The sequence below is a fragment of the Prenolepis imparis genome, unplaced genomic scaffold, assembly GCF_030444845.1.
Source record: "Prenolepis imparis isolate NDT839.2.m4 unplaced genomic scaffold, iyPreImpa1.0 SCAF_2, whole genome shotgun sequence".
In the NCBI taxonomy this organism is placed as follows: domain Eukaryota; kingdom Metazoa; phylum Arthropoda; class Insecta; order Hymenoptera; family Formicidae; genus Prenolepis; species Prenolepis imparis.
In genome coordinates, this window is record NW_028141160.1 from 15,522,286 (window position 1) to 15,548,768 (window position 26,483).

The 26,483-nt window shown below is 32.8% G+C and overlaps 1 protein-coding gene across 4 annotated transcripts in view; it reads right to left on the reverse strand.

Annotated features, from left to right (window-relative positions):
* Kcc (solute carrier family 12 member kcc) overlaps positions 1–25,853 on the reverse strand; it is a 75,641-nt gene extending 49,788 nt beyond the window's left edge. Inside the window, exon 1 of one of the 4 annotated variants that reach the window (XM_083058644.1) lies at positions 25,152–25,853. In XM_083058644.1, coding sequence (XP_082914770.1) covers positions 25,152–25,224 — 73 coding nt within the window. In that variant the 5' untranslated portion in view covers positions 25,225–25,853. Of the gene's footprint in view, positions 1–3,563; positions 4,160–25,151 lie in introns of those variants that run through there. The other 3 variants (XM_083058646.1, XM_083058645.1, XM_083058650.1) reach the window with 3 other exon arrangements.
* Between the last annotated feature and the right edge of the window lie 630 nt (positions 25,854–26,483).

Genomic DNA, 26,483 nt, shown 5'->3' on the forward strand with positions numbered 1-26,483 from the left:
TATACATATGCATATATGTATATGTACGTATGAGTGTGTTAAGAGAGAAAAAGAAAAGAAGATAAACAACCAGTGTTCGTAATGCCGTTGCCATTGTGACTTTCGACTTTGGAAACATTAAAAAATCGTCCGGTTTAATTAGCAGCGATTAAAACTTGTGATAACGCAAGGTACACGAAACTGCAAAGTATCGTGTGTCATTAAGCATTAGACTTTATTCATCGGACGTTTTCTTTTTTACGAACATTTTGTTTCCCTCGCCCGTAATTGAGTAGTAGCACACTCCTTTTTACGCCTCCCGTCACGCAAACGACGATACAATTTTCTTACGACTTTAATCGTGACATACTCTATCTATATACATACTTTCATCACATTTATTCACGATTTTATAATTCATTCATTTGTATGCATGAAAAAATTTTCGTACTTTTATTTCAGATCGCGAGATTTAATTTACAATGTCACGCACGTAATTATGATGAGAGGAAAACGTGCGATATTAGATCTCGTAGATTAGATGATTAGATGAAACCGACATTGAGTTTCGATTCCGTTGATCGTTTTCATTCGTTTACACGCAACATCGATCCCGTATGTGACACTGTACATTAACGTACAAATAAGTTCTCACATATGTGCCTCCTATCTCTCTCTCTCTTTCTTTCTCGTTCTCGCTCTTTTCCTCCCGATTTCCGAACGAGGTCGAGGGGAAAAACGGTGCCGTAAGATGGACGAATCGAAAAAGTCTCGTGGTTACTACTGAAAATTGACAGCGACACCTCCCTCCCGAATGATAAATGGCGGATAAAACGATCCATGAGTTCGAAAGACCGAAAGCAGAGCCGCTATGCCGTCACACGGTGAATTATGATCCCCAGAGAAACGTGTTTCACCGTTGTTTGCAGACATATTGCACGATTCCATTAACATAATGTAATAATAACGATTGCGCGACAAAGCTTGCATTGTCAAAGCCGACAGATATTACAATAAAAATGGCGCAATATCAGTGAAAGAATCATAAAGAAAAACAATAATAGTAAAAAATAAAGGATAAAAGATTCGCTAAGAATAAAATATTCTCAAAGAGTAATATCGGTAATAAAAGTACAAGTAATAATAATGAATGAAGCATTCTGTGTATAAAGAAGTCAGAAGATATGCAAAGATGAAATTCAAAAATAAAATATTAATCAATTAACACACATTCGTGCAACAAGTCGCTGTCGTACGTTGCATTATGCCACATTTGTCGTTACGAACATTACGTTTGCGAAGATCAACTGCTATCGTTTAAACGGGGACTGTCGCGATTCTTCTTTAATTAATCGAACAGTGAATACAATGCGTATTTCTTCTATTTTCGTACGGTAGGCATCGATTTTAACGTCAATTCGTGAATCAACCTTCCTTTATAGTAGATATCAGAATAACTCTTATATACGCCGTGAATTTTTGTCTGACCCTCTTTTTTCCCGTTTCTCCTTCTATATCACGATTGCTTTTATATTTAAATATTTATTTCTCAATATCTCTACTTTCTCTATATAAATAATTAATTATCAAGATATGTTCTCAATGTTTCTCTCTCTATTTTCTATAAAAAATCTTGTCATGATTCATCATTTTCTATTATTTTTTATTATTATACTGTGTGTTGTGTGTGTGTGCTATTTTTTTATCAAACAATCACATAATCAATTTAAGAGCTTCAATAATAATATTATTACTCGAGAACAAAAATGATTATTTTTATTTATTAATATGACATCACATCATTTTCCGCGTAAAATTTCCTTGCAACCAGATAAAATAAGATTAGCATAATCCATATCGTATTTTGCAGCATTATTTTTTTATTTTTAATGTAATTGTTAGTATTATATAGCCTTATATCCTGGCAAAATTATCTGTGTTGCATTCTTTTTTCTATTATCCTACTTTTATCTAATAATTTAGCTGATATATCTTAAATAATAATATTAAGCTTTTTAAAGCGAAAACTTGATGAATTTTTATGTTTAAAAAACTCTTCGAAAAAAATTTTTATTAATTGCTATAGAGAATCTTTCTGTCACAAACGATTGATCTCTATCCTGTAAAGGAGTTTTTGAATTCGCAAAATATTTGAGACGACTTCCGAAACTCCTCTTCAGGATCTACAGCAGATCGTCCAAGGATTCTGGAAAGGCGGCCTAGTTGTACCCGGATAGGCTCAGAATGGATCGATGAAGCCGCTGTCTTTTCTGCTTTCAACGTCACGTGATCTTTCAAGAATCATTTCGACGATCCGCTTAGATCGAGTTTCGATTGAGATGATTGCTCAAAAATATTAAAGAACAATTCAAGAGTTTTTCATAACTCTTTCTATACGTCGCATAATCTTCCCGGTTAAAATTCGGGCCATTCTCATAAGAATATCTTTCAAACTAAAATTTGCAATAAAGATTCTCAGATTCTATTTTTGTCTATTTTCTACGAGCGCATTTTTTTTAAATCATGCAATTTTTTTTAATCATGATAACATGAAAAAATTTTTCCAATTTGAATTAAAACCAGATTTTGATATAAAAGTGTATATAATGCACTATGGTATTATAATCTATATTCAATGATATTATAATCCATCATAAGGACGTGTCGATAATCTTGGCCGGAAAGAAAACCATCGCAAAAAGGCACCTTTCCATTTAATAATTATGGCTCTATGAAAGTCATTAAAAATTATACAAAAAAGTGATTGATATAAAATGTAGAAAATTATGTGCGTGTCTCTCTACGATCAAATATAGACTAAAAATACAAAATAATTTAAATGTCAAAACATTTTTTTATTTTCTTTTTATTTAATCCTCTTATACTTTTTTCCTGTTATACTGTATCTTCTCTCTTATATTTTTTATTTACACTTTTATACTTTTTCTAACGTACAAATGAATTTAAATATATTTAGAATTTTTAACTCTACTTTTCCTTCATTTCTATACTTGAATACAATAGGATTTATATATAGTATATGTACAATATATACAATATATACAAATATTTCTAATAATAAAATGAAAAAGTTCTGATATATAAATGCAAAAATTTAGGTAGAAAATGAACTAATAAGAAGCGCAGAAATTTAGCACAACAAACTTGTTTCAAATCTTCTTTATTTGATTTGAATATTTCGATCCTCTTTTTGGAACATCTTCAGCAAATTAATTAATAACAAAATTGCATGCGTCTTAATCCTCATTCCCCCCTTACGACCTCGGTAAGTTTTTAAAACAATTAAAGACGAGTCTTTAATTGCTCTTTTCAATTTGCTGAAGATGATCCCAAAGGAAAGACTAAAACGTTCAAACTAAATAAAGAAAATTTTAAGACAAGTTTGTTGCGCCTAATTTCTGCACCTGATTCTTATATTACTTTTTATATTGTTCTTATCTACTTTTTATATTTATATATATTTCTATTCTTTACTTTTATGTAACATATATAACTTTTTTTTTATCTAAAAAATATATGAAATTTCCTTTTAAACTTACTGTAAAGACTTCTGTCAAACTTACATTATTTTGCATTTTAGTCTACAAACACTTTTGCTCGCCAAGATGTTTGATTCATTCGAGATATTTTTTTATCGATATCGAGTAGGACGTCCAAATTTTCGTCGGAGAAAAAAATCAAAAATCACCTTCGCGCTATGATCAGAAGAAATCGAATATTATCATTTTTTTCGCGACAAGCTTAAACGTACACTCCTTTCCTCTCTCACGTTGTTGTGTCTCGACGCTTTACACCTCACAACAATCTATATCCGCCCGCAACCGACATAGATCACTTTCGACCCGGCAAATGTCGCCCCTTGGACGGGACGACTTCCGAGAGCGTTCCGAGTGAGAATAGACAAAAGTAGAGAATCAGATAAGAAAAGATAGTCAGAGATAGACGCGGAAAGGCGTTTCACCTCTCTCCTCGAAGGGGGTCTCGAGATGTCGTAGCGCGGCGAGAACCAGAACGGATTATCGGACGAGCGATTGGAAACGACGACGCGACAACCAGGATCGACACACGCACAAGTGGTTTTTTCGTTTCGCGTCGGGTATCTCAGGGGTTGGCTTCTGCCCCACTCACCTGGTAGCCGCGTAGGGTGCGCACCTACTACTATCCGACTAGAGGTAGACTACCACCCGCCAGCGACCGATCCACCCACCCATTCGCCCGTCACCCACTCTGCTACCCCACTGTTCGACTTGCTAACGGCGAGAGAGTTAGAAGCTCCCTCCGACTGCAGATACATTAGGTACACACGCGCGTATATATGTATGTATATCTGTGTATATTTGCGCGTACATCTGTGTGCGCGGGCATATATATTGGCTACATGTACATGCCAGATACAGCCTGCGGGTTGTTAACGCGTTGCGCTGCCATTTGGCAAAGCAAACTGTCGTCGCGGTCCACTCGTTGGATCCGAGTCGAATGGCGCACCTGTTAACCTTTGGAGAACCAGAGGGTATTACGTTTTTTAGTAAACGAGGCGGAAAAAAAGCAACTGTGTGACAGCAATTATATCTTTATTCATGTCTGCAATCTATTGCGGACTGTTGACTTATCAGCGAGCTTTTGTGAAGAGAGGACGATATCTTTTCGCGAAAATAATTTCCTTTCTATGGAAAAAATTTAAATAAACACATCATACATTCTTTTACAATTTGAAATATGATAAAAGTACGCTAACGAAATAAAATATTTACTTTTTAATGTCCTTAATAAAAAGACTATTAATATGCGGTGTAAGATATTTGTTTTTGTGTTAATACTTTTCTACTACCTAAATACTTCATACTTTTTAAATTATTCTAAAAAGAAAAAAATTTCAGGTAGAAATAAAATTAATGAAACGTTAAAATAACTCGTTCCTGAAAAATGTTCGCGGATAGGATTCGATATCTCGTGCGAATGCGGAGGCATTACATTCTCTCCATTTCCCTACAGGAAGATATGCTAGCCCCGATATGACACATACATACACCCGCTATGCGTATATCGCGTAGATAGTTCTTAATTTAGTGGTCCCGCCACTGAGATTGCAACCCCCGTTTCCTTTCGCTTGACGATGTGCTTTAACCTGGGCAAAAATTGCGCCCTACAACTTTGCTGCCTACTTGACTGTCCCTATTTTATTTTGTAAGGCGAATTTTGTGCGCTGAATCGCTGATGATTATGCGTAATTGATAATAATTACCAAAGTGTCCATTTTTGGAACAAATAAAGATCGCAAAGGCAAAAAAAATTCGCGATTCCCGTTCTTTTTCGATATTTAAATTAATGCCGTCTTATCTCTGTGTCTTATTCATCTTATATATCTTATCTTATTTATCTTATTCTCAGATAAAAGAGCGAAAAACCAACATTTAGTATTTCTATTTTAATTTTGAAATGAAGAAGATTCATTCAATTTTTATGCATGTTTTTTTAACTTTGACTATTTAAATTTCGAAACATGATAAAGTGTCAATGTTGCATCAGTAATTGACACACAACATTTATGTAAATAACAGATAAATTCATCAGTGTTGAAAACAACGGCGTAATATTTCGATGTAATTTGATTATAAATTGATAACACGTATAAAAAGAAATAATGATTATTATAAATTAATATCGGCAGTAATTTGTACCAAGCGATCCCCGTCAAGCTTCCGATAATTTTGTACGTTTGTTTAATTCGTAACCATTCTTCGTCACCGCTTCTGGTAAAGTGGGTAACTAGTAATTATACATGATTGATGTCTCGAAATGAACGACGAGATTCGATTAATATAGAACCATTCTCATGATTTTGACGCACTCGTTTATCAATCCTTTACCTTCGTTCATTTAAAGCTTCCGTTTACACGTGAAACAGATCTTTTATTAGTATGAATCGAGGCATAAATTTGCTTTTATTGCTATCATATCCTTAGTATATTACATTGTAAAATATACATTACATGTACATATTCCACAATGTTAAAAGAAATAAAGAACTATTTCAGTTATATATTATACTAACAACCCAATTAATATCCGGTTTTGAATTAATTAACTTCGACAGTTATAATTATTATTGCTTAATTAATTTTGACAATTAATACTGATCGAGAAACTTTGCCAAATGCTGGTATCGTTGTTGATATAAAATTAATTTATTTCCGCAGATGTTTTGAGTTAGGGTTCGTTAAAGGGTTTGGCCTCTGAATGGGAACAATTTTTCGACGTCATTTCAAGAACAAGTTGATTCTTACGCTGACGGTGTCACGCGACCGCGATCAAGACTTCCGGAAGACTTCTCGGTCGCCCTTTGAGCCTCGAATCTTGGCGCCCCCAAAGAAAGACGTAGGCGGATTGCATGCCGGCCGCTAGTTAACAATCGAGGCCTCTACCGCATCCACGAATAAGACGATCGCTGCACACAGCGGGTGTGCGCTAAGGTCACAGACAATGAACCTCGTTTCCAGTTCAGGGTCTAACTTGGTCGAAGACAACGACGACGACGCGATGGATTATCAGCGTCACACCCTTCGTGCCGCAACAATCGGAAGGGAAAGCGATCGATCTCGTCGAGATCAGATCGCGTGATTATGTACGTCATCATTTGCATCGCGTGCTATAGTCGCATTTCATATGTCGGTTTCCCCGTGTACAATTCGATCTTCTTCGCGTCCAACGATAGACTATGCGACAAACGTATATACAAAATGTTAGGAACAAATTTCTTATTTAAATTGGAAATTTCCGTCGGGAATAAGAAATTCCTATGAAGTTTCTTAAGGAATTGGGGATCTAAATTTGGTCGCAGGGAACATTTTATAACAGGATTCAGCTAACAGATTCTTTGATTTCAATGAGAAAAGTTTGAAACTCTGAGCTCAAGAGAGAATCGACACTCCTTTTACATATAAAATCAATGCGCCAATATTATTTGTATGCGAATCTATATAAGAGAGATTCATCGTAAGCTTGTTTTTCACGACAATAAAAATTCATAACGATAAATAATAAATAAGAGAATTCTTCGGAAATATATTACAAATTTATAGATCAATCTGACATAAATAACACGAGAGAACTGCGCACATTCACAGTGGCATGTCACGCGAAATTAAATGCCGCTGTCGGCTGTCGGATTTGAATATTGCATTGCGACAACGTGAACCGGCAAGTGGGAGATCGCGATCAACTCGCGTCTGCGGATCTCGCGCGATAACGTGACGGACCTCGCGAAGGTCTAGGATAGAAATTGCGTGCCGTGCTCCAGTTAATCGGTCGAGGCCTACATTCGCTCGCGAGAGAGATTGCTTGCACTCTATGCACTCGAATAAGGTCGCAGACAATGAACTTCGCGTTCGTTACCTTCAGTCCCCATGCGAGCGAGAGCGAATGGAGTGGGTATACTGTTATCTGCGATCGAGAAAATACGTAATTGGAAACATCTCTCCCGTTTCGCGTGGAATTATATTTCGAGAACGAGAAGACAGAAGAGATGAAAAATGTCGAATGTTACGAGAGTGCCACGCCTTCCCCCCCCCCTCCCCCTCTCTTTGACATTTTTATTTTATTTTTTTTTCTTGTATATCATTCATCCAACATCGTTAATGGCTTATCGCTTTAAGTGCTGTTACACAAGGGATACGACGAGTCATCGATAAACGAGAAATGATCTATCTCAATTTGTTATTTTCGTGTCGAACGTTCTACGTTCTATTTTGTCTGACAAAAAAAAAAACTTAATGAAAAGAAAAGATTACGTCGAGATAGTATGAATTTAGTATAAAAATTTATTTATATTACTAAATCATTTTTGCAAGAATTTAATATTTTAATTTTAAATTCATTTGATAATTTTATTAATATAAATAACATAATCATTGAGACTGTTTAAAACTATTATGAGAAAATTTGAAATGATTTAGAATGATCCATTTATTAATTTATTTTAATCTGCATTTATATTCTAACAACGTAATATTTTAATTCCACATAATCTGTCTTCATAATAATTTTAAGATACTTTCTTTAGTCTTGGCAAGTTTTAAACTGGCATCTGCGATGGTACCGACGATTAATTGAATTAATTCGCGCGAAATTTACTTGCATAGGAAAATAAGATTAAATGCATCTCGCATATCATAATTGATAACGTATCACGAGATTAAAAAACTAAGTTTCTTTGCACGAGAGTTCCTTCACGGAACTTAAAAAAAAACTGTGAAAAGTATCTACGATAAAACGAAGAAGAAGCAAAGAACATGTTGGGAAAGAAATCGCATATGCGATACGGCTTGCATTGTGTATTATTTTCTCTGAAAATTTTCGCGGAAAAGCGGAGGATAAAAATATTTTATCCTTCGGGAAGATATTAAATGTCGGAAAAGTTCAGGAATCATTCTGTGGAAGACGTACTTATATGCATTATCGAAAAAATAAAGCCGGCCCTTTACGGAAAATCTATGTTGTGCAATCAACTTGGTATATTAATCTCCCGTTTGCGAGTTTCTACATTTTCTCAAAATAAGCGATTTAACTTGACAACGACGGAAGTGCATCATCCTTTTCGAGAGTCGCGTCACCCCGTTTAGTTTTTTCATCATAAAGATTCACGAATCCAGCGAGAAAGAAAGTTGTCTCAGAGTTACCGAGATGAAATACCGGATGATATATGTGTATATTTGACAAAGTGTGTGCCATAAAAGTGGACGGACTTGAAATGATAACTCAACGAATTTGTCTGGAAATATATGAGACTTATATTAAATTTGTCAAAAAAAGAAATAGCACGTGATTCTACGCATAAATGAGAAAAAACGAAAATTGCGTGTCTGTTAATTTATACGACATAGCTTTTATTACAATCTACATTGCAATATTCATGATATCGTACATAATCGTATAGGTATATATTAATTATCAATGTGTTTCGTATTTATTATTAATTATTTATTTTATAATTGATTATAAATAATATTCATGATATTATATTCGCATGATTCCTCAAAGAATTTCCGAGTGTACATTAACGATGACCAAAATCACACTATTGCTATCTGCTATTGTTATTGTGCGGCAATTTTACGCAAATATTCCCTTAAATTTTCTCTCGATTAAGTGATCATAATTAATTGTTGAATACACGTGTGTGAAATTCAGTGAAACGACGTGCGGACACGATAATGAAATTCATCGATCAGCTAGCGACAATATTCGCGCTGTTATGACTTAATCCTAAAACACAGAAGGCTTCACTTAGAAATCATCTATCGAAATAAGCCGGTTATCGAATTAACTGCATCGAATTTCATGAAATGCATTCGAATGTGCGATTTAGACGGGCGTACCGGATGAAGCGTGTTATTTATTTTGCACATCGAAAGAATGTATGCAGCCCTTCAAAAAAATTATTGCTTCGGAAAAAAATTTTATGATCAGTTTTATGCATAAATCTTGGCTCTCAGAAAGAATAAGTGAACATTTTTAAAGACATATACATATTATTTAATATGATCTAGCTAAATTTGTCTAATATTCCCTTTCTAATAATTTTTAAAATCTTTTGCACTTTTTTAAATATCACACACATTTTCATCATTGTGTCATGAGAAGAATAAGCATGCATTCGTAATCGAATTGACCCAGACAGACGCGGTAATCAACGCGGATTATCCGTTAACCTTGACTATTATTAAATGCATTAATCACTCGCGCCATGCGTTTGGAATTGTAATTAAAACAACAAGTTGTCGCTAATTACTATTTACCTAACAGTTTATGCGATTCGTGTCGCGAGAGAAGTGTTTTTTTCCTATTTACACTCTTGCCAGCTTGTATTTTTCCACTATTTTTTATCTTTTACGTATAATTGTATTTTAAATCTGAGAAAGTATGCAGTTAATTTCCTGCAAAATTGGCAATAAATCTCGTCATATGTTTTTAAATATTTCTTTTTCAAAAGATTTATATAATTTATAAAATTTTAAGATTAACGTACATATTACTATAACGCATAATTATATAATTAAATATGATAACATTGCATTTATTTCTTTAATTGATTGACTTGTAATTATCAAAATTTTAGTTTAATAGATTATCAATGTAACAAAAAAAATTTTGTCATAAAAAATATAAGAGTTCTCTCTATACTGTATTTTCTTCTTTTTTGCAAATTTTATATTCAGTAATATATAATGACACTTATAGTGCATTTATATGCGCGATTTTCCTCTCAATCGACTTCCGGGTCGGCGCAACGCAAAGCCCGGTCCTGACCCGAATCGTAGATTGTTGTTCGGCCGCGGGCAATAAATTCGCGAGTGCGAAGGATAGAAATGGGGTCTGTCTCCTCGACCCAGTTCGAAGCCGCGCCGATTACACGCACGGATTATAAACGTTTCGCATTTTTTCTCGAAAGCGTTTTTTCTCGCAAGAAGGCATCACGTGGTTTACGCGACTTGCGAATTGACAACGTTATCTTTTTTGACGTAAATATCGTTCAATAACTTAGGATAGCGGGAAAATGGGGTACACAATTGAAAATAAATTTCTCCATTTACGTGATAAAATATCGAAGTGACTCAAAAATTATGTCTTTAATTATCAAATGCATCAATTCATCCTGAAAATGCTTGTTCTATTAATCTATATAAGAATCTTTTAAGTTATCTTATTAAATTTATTATTATTTAATCTTTTGCAACACTATATATTAAAGTTATATATATGAAATCATAAATTAAGAATGTCGTCAATATGATCTATGTATATATTGAACAATGAATAGTACTGTAATTGTATTGCATTATTTTTCTTTTAGTGATAATTCGATCTCTCTCTCTCTCTCTCGATATGTATAAGTATATATAAAAAAATCTATTTTAAATTGATAAATTTGAAATTGTGTATTTGAAATTGAAGTCTTCCGATAATTAAAATGTCCATTTTTTTGTTGACTTTTACGTTTATAAAATTTTAAACCGATCCATATTGTCTATCAACGATCTAAATAATTGAAGCCTTTCTTTACGTCTCGCGCTTGTTACGTACCTATAAAACTTTAATGCGATTATTATTAAGTGCTGCAGATTACTTAGTGCGCTAAATATTGCCATCAGATGCGCTACTGCGTATTATTCAGAAATTGGTTTGTGACCAAAGAAATTAAAGATGTTGATAATTAATTGTTCACAACATCATAACATAATAAACATAACATTATTTCCAGTAGAAGCTAAAAATTATATATATATAAAACTTTAATATTTTGTTCCTGGATTTTATTCTCTTTAAAAAAATCTTAATAGATAAATTCATTAAAATGTATCTGTTATAGAGAGAAAATTCATGTATAGTATCGATTAATAGTTTCTTTCTTCCTTTCTTTCTTCTTATGTATTAATAGTTTCTTTCTTTCTTTCTTCTTATGTATTAAATTCTATCTACTTATATACATATACAATGCATTTTCATCAAATTTTCATATTAAAGTAAATAGGAAAAAGTAAAAATATTAATATAAATACCTATAACTGTTGGTCTTTAACTTTTTATTTGTGTGCGCTAATAATGTTTTTTTATCTATTTTTTTATTGATAAAAGATATTAGAGTCTGTGAAACATATCCGAACAATTCAACGACAACTTTCGATTTACCTTGACATTTCTTCAAGAAAACATGGAGCGAGCGATGCGAGTTTATTTCCGTTTTTCTCGTCTAACTTAAACAAATCAAAACTGAACAAAAACGTGTATGTAAACGTCCGTCTCGTAACTTTTAATTCAATAAATTATTTTATTCATATGCGCGTATTTGATATATTTCACATATAAAATGTCAAATAAATTTGCATTTAATAAATATTCATAAATTGATTTGGATTCTTAATTATGCAAATACATATGTATGTTAATTTATGTCGATTCACATATAATTTACAATTTTTCTTCCATTCGCTTTTAGAAGCAAATATTTATATTTTTTATATGCGTATGTAAAATTATTGCTCTTATCATATGTATATTATTATTTATATGAAAAAAAGTATTGTTATATCTTTTATAAATATGTAATTTATTACACGTATTAAGTATCGTATAGTATTTATCTTTAATATATATATAAAATTTTTCAAGCCACGACATTAAATGTCATTAAATCCTCTTACGTTCATATTAAACTGTCTGAAACCCTTCTAAGAAATCTCGAAAAAAAGTTAATCATGCATTAACAACGAAACTTGCAAATCCGTCTTAACGTACTTTACACTTGGCGAGTCGAAGAAGGTAAAGTTGGAATTGGATTATTCCAGCAACATCGGCAGTACCAATATTTGTTTTGCTACAGACTCGGTAGGCAGAAACGAATTAGAGAATATTGGATGAGCGTAATGATTAAACGATAATGCATGTATAATATGGTAAATATTTAGTTGGCAAACCGCATCCGTTTCTGTCACCGAAAATGCTTTTATTAACTCGCTTGATGCGATATCGCAATCGTTAATTAAATGACATAGCAACAAATTTTTTTATTATATTCCTTCACAATAATGTTATTGTAATGTTTTTGTGAATAATATCTGTGTGTATATACATATATAATAAATTTAAAAAATTTTAATTAAAAAACATTATTTGAAATTTATTTCCTTAGTTTTACTAAAATTAAAGTTAATCCGGTAAAGAAGCTTATTGCAGCTCTGCTGCATTTTGCAAAAGAGAAAGATGAATCAGAAGGGCGACATAAATCCTTTCGACGTGACGCTTTCGAACGAATTGCATCGCTTCGCAATGAAATCGCGTTTGATCATATTTTGGTTCCGTGCATCAACGCTGATGAACGTTCGCCACGTGTAAAGCACGGCGCAAACGACACGAATAAACAACATCGTCCTGTAATCTCCACAATCAAAGAGAACTGGTGTGGATGATGTCTAGGACGAGTGCATTTCGTGGATAATTCGCACGAGCAAAGTCCTGCGTCCTTCTCGTAAATGAAGCGCCTTGTAATCTCGCTCATATCAAGGCTACACCAAAGATTCATATGTCACACGTAGAAAGATTCATATGTCACGCGTAGAAATGCAAGTATTGAAATTATTTTCTTAGAAAATATTATTTCTGTATACCTACGTTGCAAAAAGCAAAAATATATGTTCAAAAGAACTCGTGGGAATAACGATTTCACAGAAAATATACTTTGTTATTTTCAAAAATAACAAGAATTTATAAACTCTGTTAAGTAACCATTAAACTTTACAAACTCATATTTCATCATTGTATATTAATTTAAAATCATAATAATAAACGTAACTGCAAAAATACTTGTTATTTATAGCTTGAAAAGATACTTGTTATACTTATAGCTTGAAAGATTTTTAGAATTTCAACTTGCACTAATAACATACCTATATATTCTAATTACATATAAGTTTCCTCTTTTATATACCATATACAATATTTCTCACAAAACACATTAAATTAAGCACATTTTATTGTATCAACATTTAATATAATAAAGAAGATTAGTCATAAAAGTATTTCAATTAATATTAAAATAACAAAAAAATTATAGTGTCAACTTTTATTGTGTCAACATTTTTAATATAAAAAGAAGAATCATAAGAGTATTTAAATTCATATTAAATTTCTAAATAGCAAAGAAATTTATAGTCTTTTAATATGCACACACATTTGTCTTTTTTCAACAAATGCATGCTTTTCTAATCCATAGCTTGTTTAACCGATGTAATATAGCTGAGGGATGTGCGTTTACCGAGTGGACGGATATAGACGACCGTAACCGTGTCCGGCAAAAGCGAGAGGGATAGGAGTTGCCCACGATTAAAATATTTAATGTCAAAAGGCACATACCGTTTCACGGAATATATTGCGCGCGAGGACAAAGAGCGAGAAAGACAAAGTATTAAAGCTCGATTAAAGAGCCTAGTGATGAGTACGCGTGCATTGCATAATACATTTCCATCAGGGATAGTTTAAGGTGAGGTACATAAGGTTTCATCGACCGATCTCAAGCTATGAGGTGGAGCTTAAGTCAGACGACAACGTCAGCAACTTTTTCGCGAGAAGGTTCTTTTTCTATATTTTGCCTAAAAAATCGTGCATCGTATACCGGAAATCGTTGTGAAATCTTGTCCTAAAGAAATTGGAGATACTATCTTTGCAAATTTCTTTTTATTTTCTACACACACACACACACACACACACACAATCACGAGATCAAGAATTTTAAACTTATTTTAAATTACAAAATTTGTTAGAAAAAAATTAATTGAACAGTATGTATGTTTATGTGTATTCTGTTCTTTTTTTAAATTATCAATTTCTAATCTCTTGCAATCAAAGAACTATATTTTGCTCTTTTTGACAATTTGCAATTTTAGAGAGAAGAAAGCGCGCGAAATTATTTTCGATACATAGTGAGCTAGCATATATGCAATAATTACTTCTTTCAAGGATTTTGTTGATCGAAATCAGCGATACTAGAGCACTCTGTGCCCGATAAATCGCCGGCACTGTATCGACTGTCGGAAGTCTGGATAACCGGAAACCGCTTCGAGCACACTCGCGAATTTCGTGGTCTACACATATTCGAGTTATAAAAAATATTTTACCATCCGATTCCCTTTGATACTTTACGATGTTTTCGTTAATTGATTGTGTTTTTCTATCACTATTTCGTCGTTATAAAAACAAAATATTTAAAATAGGAACGAAGTAAAGTCGACCCAACTAGCCAAAATTATATTTATTCAAAAAACACACATCTCTGTGCTACTTGTTGATCTGTTTGGATGGACAAGTAGACTGCATGTTGATATGGTTGCTCGGCCACAAAATTTTTCAAGTTTCTAATATAACTTTCTTTTAGGATTTCGAATCTCTTTGAAATCATTGATTTCAAAGAGATTCGAAATCCTAAAAGAAAGTTATATCAGAAACTTGAAAAATTTAGTGGCCGAGCAACCATATCAACATGCAGTCTACTTGTCCATCCAAACAGATCAACAAGTAGCACAGAGATGACAAGTAGCACAGAGATGATTTTTGAATAAATATAATTTTGGCTAGTTGGGTCGACTTTACTTCGTTCCTATTTTAAAATTTTACTAGCGACTTTTTAAGTATCTAATTATTAACAAAATATTTAGTGAAAAAATTTAGTGAAAAAAAAACCCCTTAATCACAAACACGTGCATACACACACACACGTACAACATATAATTTAAAAATCTAATATAGCAAAATAATAAAAATCAAATCTAAACTTAGAATATCTGTAACTAAGATATCACTAAGATAAGAAAAATCTAAATTAAACTTTCTTTTTATAAAATTTAGCATATTAACCATTTGCGATCAAAAGATTAGGATTCTAATTTCCTAAAACGAGATACTATTTAAATATCCCGTTCATATAATATATGCTAATTGCCATTAGCACGTCTGCAGCTATTATGCAAAAATTTTCTGGTTTAATTTCTCGTTTGAAAGTTCCTACGTACGATATGCCGCAATTGCGTAAGACGCGTGTTTGACGCGAATGAGACGCGAATGAGACGCGAATGAGACCGACATCTTTCACGTATATAAATGCATACGAAGATATGATGCAGAAAGAGAGCGAGAGAGAGGAAATATGCTGCGCCCGAGTATCTATAACGATTATTTTATTATTGGCCCAATTACGGCGTTATTGTTTTCACACATACACACACAAACACACACACACATACATACATACATACAACATACACTGCAAACCGGTTAAAGCTCTCGCGTCGCTTTATAGTCGCTCGACTATAGTCATGTCATCAGGGTGATTCAACCGCTGGCTGGATTTTTGCCTCCAATTCCGCCTGCCTGACGCGGCAGATTACGGCGCTTTAACCCTTTAACCCCGACTGAATTCCTATGCGCGACGCAGCATTATTTCATATCCTAATTCGAGATCATTCTGAAGATATGCTCGATTGCATTTTCTCCGAAAAAAGTGAGTTTTTCGCAATGTAATCAGCAGTAGATGTCATTAATATTGACAATTGATTTCTATACTCCTGTAAGAATTGATATCTTTTATATTTAAAAATGTATAATTAAACTTCAATATAATTATAACAATAATATAATAACAATATACGAATTAAAACTTTTTATTTTGTATATTTGAATTGATGCACTAAAATTGAATCACCAATTAAATTATAACAATTAAATTTTGTTTTTAATTTTATATCTATAAAGATTTTAATTGAGAAAGTCGAGTAGTTATAATGAAAAGTCGATTGAATAATGCAAAAAACATATCAAAAGTTATTTGCCATATAAAATTACATAATCTTTAATTGGGTTTTTGTGAAATTCCTGCCGAAATTCATGCGATAATTCGTTGTATTTTTTAGTATCGCTGAAAACCGAGGATTTTTCTATCTTTTCTCTCTCTCTCTTCGAACTCAGCTATTGTGTATTGTGATAGGAATTCGTGGTGACGTATCGTCGAGAATAAATGTCAATTGACATGCGGGGTCCCCGTTTTTTCTCATAACATTGCCGCAGCACGCGTTTTTGCGTCGAAATGCGCTTCGCGTCTCATTAAAATGAGAAGATCCGCTTTATGAATGAAAGGCCGCCGCCACCGACCACTTCTTCGCTTTTCGTGGAATGAGAATATATACCGAGGAATTGGCCGTGGGATCAAACCAGTATTGTCCGCTTAAGGCTCCTGTATACTCGATTGCCAAGTCCGTAAAATTTGTACGACAGCACCACATTTGGCAAAACTATAAACTATTAAAGCGTGAAAATGACATAAATTATTCTTGCGACTTACAGTGTCATTTATCATTTTAGTGCAGTGTTTCTATTTTTAAAGTAATTGTTATAGTGTTAAAATATACCGAAGACTCTCATTTTGTTATAATTTAATATGTGAAAGCAAATATTTATTTCATTTCGATACCTGTCAATCAGACAGCTGCTTTTCGTCCTTGATTAGGCTCAATTCAATTCGACATATACAATGTTATTTATTGCTTACCCAAACAAAAGGAGTTTTCGGTATATTTTACAAGTCGGTTCTATCGGTTACAAACCCTATTTTATTGAAAAACATTTTTATTTTAGCGTAAGTCGCAAGAATTTTTATGGTATATTTTCTCGCTTCTGACGTCATCAATTCAAGATGGCTGCAGTGAGTATGCAGGAGCCTTAAGCTCTCTCGCTCTTTTTTTCTCAACATAAAAGCTACGGATTATAAAATCGGCGCGATAACTTTCCCCATATGTTCGTATATCCGGATTTTTAGTCGGAGTCCAAAATAATTCTTTTGTTTGCGCGAATAGCGTGCATAGATATATAGTATATAATATCGAGAAAAATATAGAAATCTAAAAAATATTGAAAATCTTGAAGGGCGAAAGAAATATCCTTTTATACAAAAGGTATTCTGATTCAAAATGTAGATTAGTTTAATTATTATTCAATTAATTTAATCATTCAATTAATTTGTTTCTATTTAAATGTCTGTTTAACAAATACTGAATTTTATTTATGTCTTTGTCACACATGAGTGCGTACGTCATTTTCCGTCGACAGTGCGAAAGGATATTTAACATAATTTCGGTGAAGCGCATCCGAAAGGAATGTTTCTATTCTGGCGATGTGCCAAAGTTGCGAAATGTCGGTTCGTACATAATATCACACTGACATATCGTGTCACATATGGAAATGCATATCTTTTACGGCACAAGTTATTCTGACATTTCGCAGTCTTGTGTGCATGCTATATTTCACGAAAATAAAATATGTTGCTTGCAGAAAATACGACTGCAATGATTGCGTCTTTCGTATGCACCATCGGCATAATTAACTTATTAACTTGTATTATATATATTGTTTTCTATTAAAAATTTGGTATATGATTTTACTATTTAATTGAGCTATTATGTAATGTCAATTTGATTCATGGATTCATAAAAAAACAAATTAATCACAACAAAATTTAAAAAAAAAATATTCTTTTACATTTTTTTAAAGATATATATTTTAAAATATATTATGTAATCTTTTAATCATCTTTTTTTATATAGGAAAGGAAATTCTTGTAAAATCTATTTTAGAAAATTGATGAAAAACCGATACACAAAAATGTATTATAACAATACGTTATAATACTTGTATGGAAATAAATAATTCTGAAGATCCTAAGGCCTTGCGCACAATAGGAAAAATATTAGGAATAGGAATAAATATTAAGCATTAAGCTTCCTGCACAATACAAAAGTACAAGCAATAGGAACAGAAAATAGAAAATATTCATCAATAGAAGCAAAGAATATCTATTGTTATCTTCTAATATCTATCTGCTTCTGTTGATACATGGATATTTTTACTTTCTGTTCTTAATTTCTATACTTTTATATTGTGCAGTAGGCCTAATGCTTAATATTTATTCTTATTCCTAATATTTTTTCTATTGTACGCAGGGCCTAACACATCTTTCATCAAAATAATCCCTTATGTGGATAAAAAAGTTGCAACCAGCAGTCGTATCCTCTCTCTATCTTCTTTGTTCGAGGGCGCCACGTGCTTTACTTGACATTTACGCGAATTTCCTATATGTATACATATATATAGACGCATGTGTATGCAAGCATAATTAGATATATGTGCAAGCATTTTCATTAAGCAATTTCGCGTTAAATGTAACCGGCTAATCCTGTATTTGATTCGCCTAATATCAAAATCGAGTTCAATGTCAACACGAAACAAGAACTAATCAGCTGCATTTAACGTTAATTATCAGAATATGGATACAGTAATGAGAATAATGAAAAAGCCACTCACTATAAATATCTAAGAGAGATAGCTGAGATCATTAAATATTAGTTACAATAAAAAAATTATAAAAAATATCTCAATGTAACTAATTAAGTCGATTCGTTCGCATAAGATATTTAATAATCAGTAATTATAATTAAAGATAATAATAATAACAAAATTAGAAAACAGATGTTACTATTAACATATAATTTTGCAAATCTACTTTTTCAGTACTCTCTCTCTCTCTCTCTCTCTCTCTCTCTCTCTCCTCTCTCTTATTTAATATTCTAAAGTAATTTTAATTTCTATTTCAAATTCCTCTAAAGAAATTTTCTCTTCTATTTAAACCAACATTTTAATTTTATATATAATTTTATATTTAAAAAAATTTTTATTTTGATAAACTTGGATTTGTGGAGTATGAGAGTAAACTTTCTTCATAACATTACAAAAAGAGAAATAGAAGTAGATGAAAATAAATAAAAGGGAAAGATCACAAGAGCGACACGTGTACGATCGTAGGGGTAGGGCGGGGTTGCGCGATTATCGACCACCGTCGAATCTGCTTTGTAGCAGAGATGCAGCTGCAAAATCCTCCCCTCACGCTCTTCCAGGGCAAGTTTCCTCATCGACAAAGTTCGGCCTTCGGACCGGTCACGAGTGGTTCTCATGCGAAGCTTATGAGTCAGAGGTCAGACAATTTCCTTTTTAAAAAATATGTCACGTTGAATTCGCACAATCGAATTTTATCTTACTTCGCGAGATGACTCAGATGATATCTTTATACGAAACTTTATTCAATGTTCGTTATATACACAGAGAGAATTTTCTCTTATAATTTACCCTGAAAATCATGGTAATCGTGGGACAATATGATATGGAAAGAATTTTATGAGAATTTCTCTGATTAATATTTATCACAATAAAGATAATAATATCTATTACAATAAAATATAAAAAATAGTCATAATAATAAGTATAGGTTTAAAGATTAAGGTACAAAATTAGATATAGAGGAAGGTATGTGTGAATGGAAAGTTATGTGCGTGGTTAAGGAAAGATTGTAAACCAAGTCCACTTCGTGTGTGTGAAGTTAACACCTCAACTCTTTGCACCGCAAGTTTTTATGCAAGTTCTATTCGCACCCGCAATAGTTCTAGAGTTCCTGATAGGTTTCAGCAATAGTTCCGTTTATTTTAATAGAAAAAATGAAATTTGAAAATATGAGATGCTAACTTCCCGTGGCACCTCAACATCAGAATAAAGGAGTTCCAACAATGAAATTTTATAGTTCTCCAAGAGTTCTATAGTTCCTGATAGGTTTTAACAATAGTTCTGGCCTCTAAACATTTTTAAATAATTTTTTAATATTAACGCTGGCACCTCATCCAAGAGTAAAGTCTGAGGTGCGGGCTATTTTTGCAGTTTTTTTAACAGTTCCCGGTAGTTTTCGAATAGTTCCAATCATTTTTAAAATTATTTAAATATGTTTAAAAGCCGGAACTATTGTTAAAACCTATAAAAATGATTGGAACTATTCGAGAACTACCGGGAACTGTTAAAAAAACTGCAAAAATAGCCCGCACCTCAGACTTTACTCTTGGATGAGGTGCCAGCGTTAATATTAAAAAATTATTTAAAAATGTTTAGAGGCCGGAACTATTGTTAAAACCTATCAGGAACTATAGAACTCTTCGAGAACTATAAGATTTCATTGTTGGAACTCCTTTTTTCTGATGTTGAGGTGCCACGGGAAGTTAGCACCTCATATTTTCAAATTTTATTTTTTCTATTAAAATAAACGGAACTATTGTTGAAACCTATCAGGAACTCTAGAACTATTGCGGGTGCGAATAGAACTTGCATAAAAATTTGCGGTGCAAAGAGGTTGAGGTGCTAACTTCACACACACGTCCACTTCTTGGCAAATTTGTAAGCTGAAGTTAAATAAATACTACTATTACAATAAAATATAAAATATGTTTGATTAATTTTACTAAACAGTTTAGTAAAATTAATCAAACATGTTTTATATTTTATTGTGATAAATATTAATCAGAGAAATTCTCATAAAATTTTTTCTATACCATATTGTCCCACGATTACCATGATTTTCAGGGTAAATTCTAGAGAAAATTTTTTCAGTGTATATATATATTGTATGTGTTTGTATATGAGTATGTGTGTGTGTATGTGGGCGCGTGCATACTCATTCTAAAAATGCATCACAGTTGCAATTATGGAACGTCAAATAATTTTTTTTTGCGGGTATTTATCGCGTACCAAATTAAACGAGCTTTACAGAGAATCGGATTGATGCGCATAATCATTTGGTGTAAGAGAGATGCGAATCGCATGGATATTTTAATCCTGGATCATTGGCGATGTTCCGATCTTCTCGTATGAAAGTTTTTGATTCAGATGATATCAAATTTATACGAAAATATAAAATAAGATCGTCATAAAATAAAGATTGAGCAATATTAAAAGTTTAAATATAAAGTATATATGTATATATGTATATAGTTTAATTATTTTTTCTTTTCCACTTTTTATTTGAATAATATATTTCAATCGGCATATCTCATTATACAATACACTTGTGAAATCATAGTAACGATCTCTAACGTTTTATGAATCATCATTGAAAAATTCAAGGACGATAATGAAACGCTAATCGTCGATATCTCTGTTTTAGTTATCATGTATTGAATGATAAAATTCACAGGAGGCAATCACGAAGTGATATATATATATATATATATATATATATATATATATATAAGAGATATATAATAGAAGATGTAAACTTAAATGCAATTAAACCTCCCCTATCCATGAATATGATTTTAATACAGAGTATCTCAAAGAATCACTGTTCTTTCAGATAAAAAATTGAATAATAGAAAATAATAAAAATGATATGGCTATGATTAATCACAAAAATTTTAAATATCTTAAATATTTTAAAATTAAAAGGATTTCAATTTTTATATTCTTCCAAAAGTTTTTTCTAAAATTTTAACAAATTATAGCGCTACGTTATTTAAGTGTGTGCGATATTTTTTAAATTAGATATAAAGTGGACTAAATAATTTTGTATTTCAATGCTGCTAGGATATTACGTTTAAAATATGTAATATTATTGTAAAGGAAAATTTTTAATTAGATTTTTTAAATTTCAGAATTTAGAATGTTCGAGCATCTTCAAAGCTACATGGTGAGCATTTTCTGTTAGAACTTACCCTAAAAATCATAGTAATCATGGGACAATATGGTATGGAAAGAATTTTATGAGAATTTCTCTGATTAATATTTATCACAATAAAAATAATATCTATCACAATAAAATATAAAACATGTTTGATTAATTTTACTAAACTGCATGGTAAAATTACTCAAACATGTTTTATATTTTATTGTGATAGATATTATTATTTTTATTGTGATAAATATTAATCAGAGAAATTCTCATAAAAATCTTTTCATACCATATTGTCCAACGATTACCATGATTTTTAGGGTAAATTCTAAGAGAAAGTTCTCTCTGTGTACTGTATGCAACAATCGCGATGACAATTATCCTGTCATGGAACATGCATTGCATCGATTCGCGTCAAGCAATTTTGCTTGCAACTGATGTGATAAAGTGTTTATCTCATTGCAGTTCAGTGCGCTCCGTTTACGCAGATTAATCTGCAAGAAACGGGCGTGCTTTTTTGATGCTAGTAAATGTATAACCGATGCACCACATTCCATTTCCTTTTTTGACTGTTACGACAAAAATAGTATAATATCTTGCAAAATACATGTAATATCTTGCAAAATACATGTAATATCTTGCAAAATACTTGTGTTTAAATGGGAAAGTAACTTTCAAAGTGTCACGGTGCAAAATATAAATATTGATCACGCTGATAACTAAACAACGCGATAACTCGAATTCTTGGAACGATTTTCGTTATTGAACACAATATTGTTGGATTAATTTAATGACAAAGTTCACTTATTATTGTATGTCGCGTTGTAATTAATATGATGGAAAAATGATGCAGAATAATAGCACACATCAATGAAAATATCAGCAAGAGAATTAATTTATGTCCGAACCACCAATAAAATGGAAAAGCCATGTTATTAGACGGAAGTACCGGCAGCGCTAAATTGTCATTTATTAGTGCGTTTGAGACGATCGTTTCTCGATAAAAATAGCCGAGCTTTGCGCATGATGCCAAACAGAGTTTCGAGAAAAGCAACGCAAACTGGTCACAGTCGATCATAAATTCTCTGACATTATTATAAACTATGAACTTCCAAGATAATTATATATATTTTAATAAAAATTTATATATATTTATTTAATGAAATAGAACTTGTACACGGAGAGAATTTTCTCTTAGAATTTACCCTGAAAATCATGGTAATCGTGGGACAATATGGTATGGAAAGAATTTTATGACAATTTCTCTGATTAATATTTATCACAATAAACATATCTACACGTTAAAATATAAAACATGTTTGAGTAATTTTACCATGCAGTTTAGTAAAATTAATCAAACATGTTTTATATTTTATTGCGATAGATATTATTATTTTTATTGTGATAAATATTAATCAGAGAAATTCTCATAAAATTCTTTCTATGCGATATTGTCCCACGATTATCATGATTTTTAGGGTAAATTTTAAGAGAAAATTCTCTATATATATGATATTAATGCCTGATTCCTAAATGTTAAGACTTTTTTTTACTTAGTACTTTTTTCTTACAATTAGTTTTACTACTTTAAATATATCAAAGATTTCGTAATTAAGAAAAATAAAACAGTGTCATTACACAAGTTTGACTTCACTTATAGTCATGCGTTATACACAGTACTTCAAATATTTTGCATCACATTTCAAGTGTGTATTCTTTGACAAATTATTTATAATTGTAATTAAATTACTTAAATTTCTCCAATCATCGATATATTAAAATTCTAATAATTAAATTCTTTATTTTTAAAATAAAGTTCTCAATATCGGTGTACGGTGAATTAAGTCATTAAAATTAATTAAGAAAATTAAAATTATCTTATCTATTAATAAGATTAAATTTATATTAATATATAAATAAATGTTTATTACTACGCAATTAACGAAGGAAAGGTGGGCTTTCAATCCATCAAGGTTTACAAAGATTGACGTGAAGGAAATGCTTATGAAACAGTTTGTATTGATCGCAGCTACTTCGAACTTCTAACACGATCGGTCTTAATCTTTGTCGTGATGACAATCGATCGATCGACCTTGAAACGAAAGCTTTTTCCGACACGCCGAGTTATCCTGTATTCGCAACGATACGAAAAATAAAACATATTGGATGTTCACAGATTATAGCTTTCTGCGAGGTTCAACAATAAATCATCTAAATACGATAATGACGATAAATTATCAATAAGCCATTTACTTGTTGCTCTTTATCGCAAAAAGAGAACATCTCGCGTGTACATTTTCGTATTATTTGACGATAATACGAATGAAAATAGTTACGATTGAGCATGCAAATGCATGAATAATGTAACAAGAATAATTCATTGCGGATGTTTTTACGAGCATCTTTTATTAAGTCACGATTGATTGAATCCCTTCCCTGTTATATAATTATTATGTCTATTATCTAGCCAAGTGCTTTGTTTTGTAGCAGCAATTCTCTCCTGTTTTGATTTGCAATTAATTCCCGTTACTCGAAATATTAATATCGCCCGACATTGACATTTCCTCAGTCATCGATAAATATATAGTTTAAATTATTTATTCGAGTTTTACTTTTCAAAATATAATTCGTCATCGGACACCGTTAAGATCTTTACTTGACATTGAAAACAAACAATGCCTCGACTATGTTTTTCAAAGGACAGTATACATTTCGTTATTGCTACTTTCTTCGAGAGTGTCATGCCCGATTCCACCCCCCTTTTCCAGACGCCGAATAGAATCATGCGCTAGAGTTTTGACCCGCGACAGCAGCCATGCGCCGCCACCCGTTCCGAGTTCCGAGAACGATGGCGAAGTTAGCCGCGAGCGAGCACGAGCACGCGAGTAAGCGCAACATGGTGGATCATATTATATGTATAGATATAGCAACACATGCGACAAAATGCGATCGGCGTTAAAAATAGGAGAGATCCACGCGTCCGCTGTCTTTCACAGGGAGCACGTGGGGTTTCTTCATGTATGCAGGCGTATGTGTACGCCTGTCGCACGATACAAACAAACAAACATTGACTCACCGTAATCGTGTACCGGCGACTGCTGGGTGTAGCGCGTGGCGTTGCTCGCCGGCGTCACTCGAAACCTATCCATATTCCTCTTCCTGTTTCCCCCGTGTGATTCCTCGTTTCGCCTCCTTATTCCGGATCGAATGGCAAACACAACGGCTGATAGCGACACCGAAACACTGAACGATTAGTCGGTCGTGACGTAAATACACAATCGAGCGACACTCGAGATGCGAACGAATCGGCAAGTTCGCGCGCGGCCACTCGCGTGCGCATTTCCCATTCGCCGACGTGAAATTACAGAACGTTACTGTACGCAGCGCGACGCCGCGGCCCGGTGTTATCGTTGCACACGAGACAGCGCGGAGTGGGGGTAAGGGCACTGACTGGAGAAGGAGGGATGGGACGAGCGAGCGAGCGAGCGAGCGAGCGAGAAAGAAAGAGCGGTGCATAATATCGAAAAGCGAGAATTGTCTCTTATATTGTTACTGATATGCACGAGACAGATAGAGATAGAGATAGATAGAGAGAGAGAGAGAGTGAGAAGGGGGGAGGGGGACAGTAGAAAGATGAGGGCGGCAAAATAATGAAGAGAGAAAGAGAGAGAAAAAGCATGGTGCTAAAAGAGGAATGACAAAGAGAATATGATTCATGGGGAGATGAAAAGAGATAAAGAATAACGGACGATAGATAGATATATAAAGGACAAAAGATAGATAGATATATTATAAAATAGAAGGAATAAATAAAAGTGACAAAAGAAAAACTTCTCTTACCTTATTCTTCACAGATGATTATATAATAATAATACTTCTTGTATAGGTAAAATTGAAAGGTAGATATTCTATTGTAAGGTTACAGAGAGAGAGAGCGAGAAAGAGAGAAAGGACAGATGGTGCGATGACTGGACAAAGAGTAGAGTAACAAAGGGACAAAGGCGTAATACAATGAACGAACGAATGAAACTAATTGTAAGAACGAAAACAAAAGGATTAGATGAAAGCGGGAAGGAAGGAGAATAAAAGGAGACTGCTTCAAGAAGATGGTGGAATAGGCGCCAAAATTGTCTATAGATAGTTACACTCAATATATTTTCATGCACCTCTGCAGTGTCGGCTCGCCCTCTTGCGGACCCTTAACCATCCAATTGCACGCGCAGTGACGTAACTAGCAAATTCACAAAATATTTATCGATACGTCTCTAATAAAAATGCATAATTTCAGGATTAACCGATTGCACGGGGTGTGACGGGGTGTGCTATCATGTTACATGTTACGCTTCGTGGAAGGAAAATCTATTCGCGTACATGTTTCCGAATCGAAAGGAATTCTTACGGAAAGATA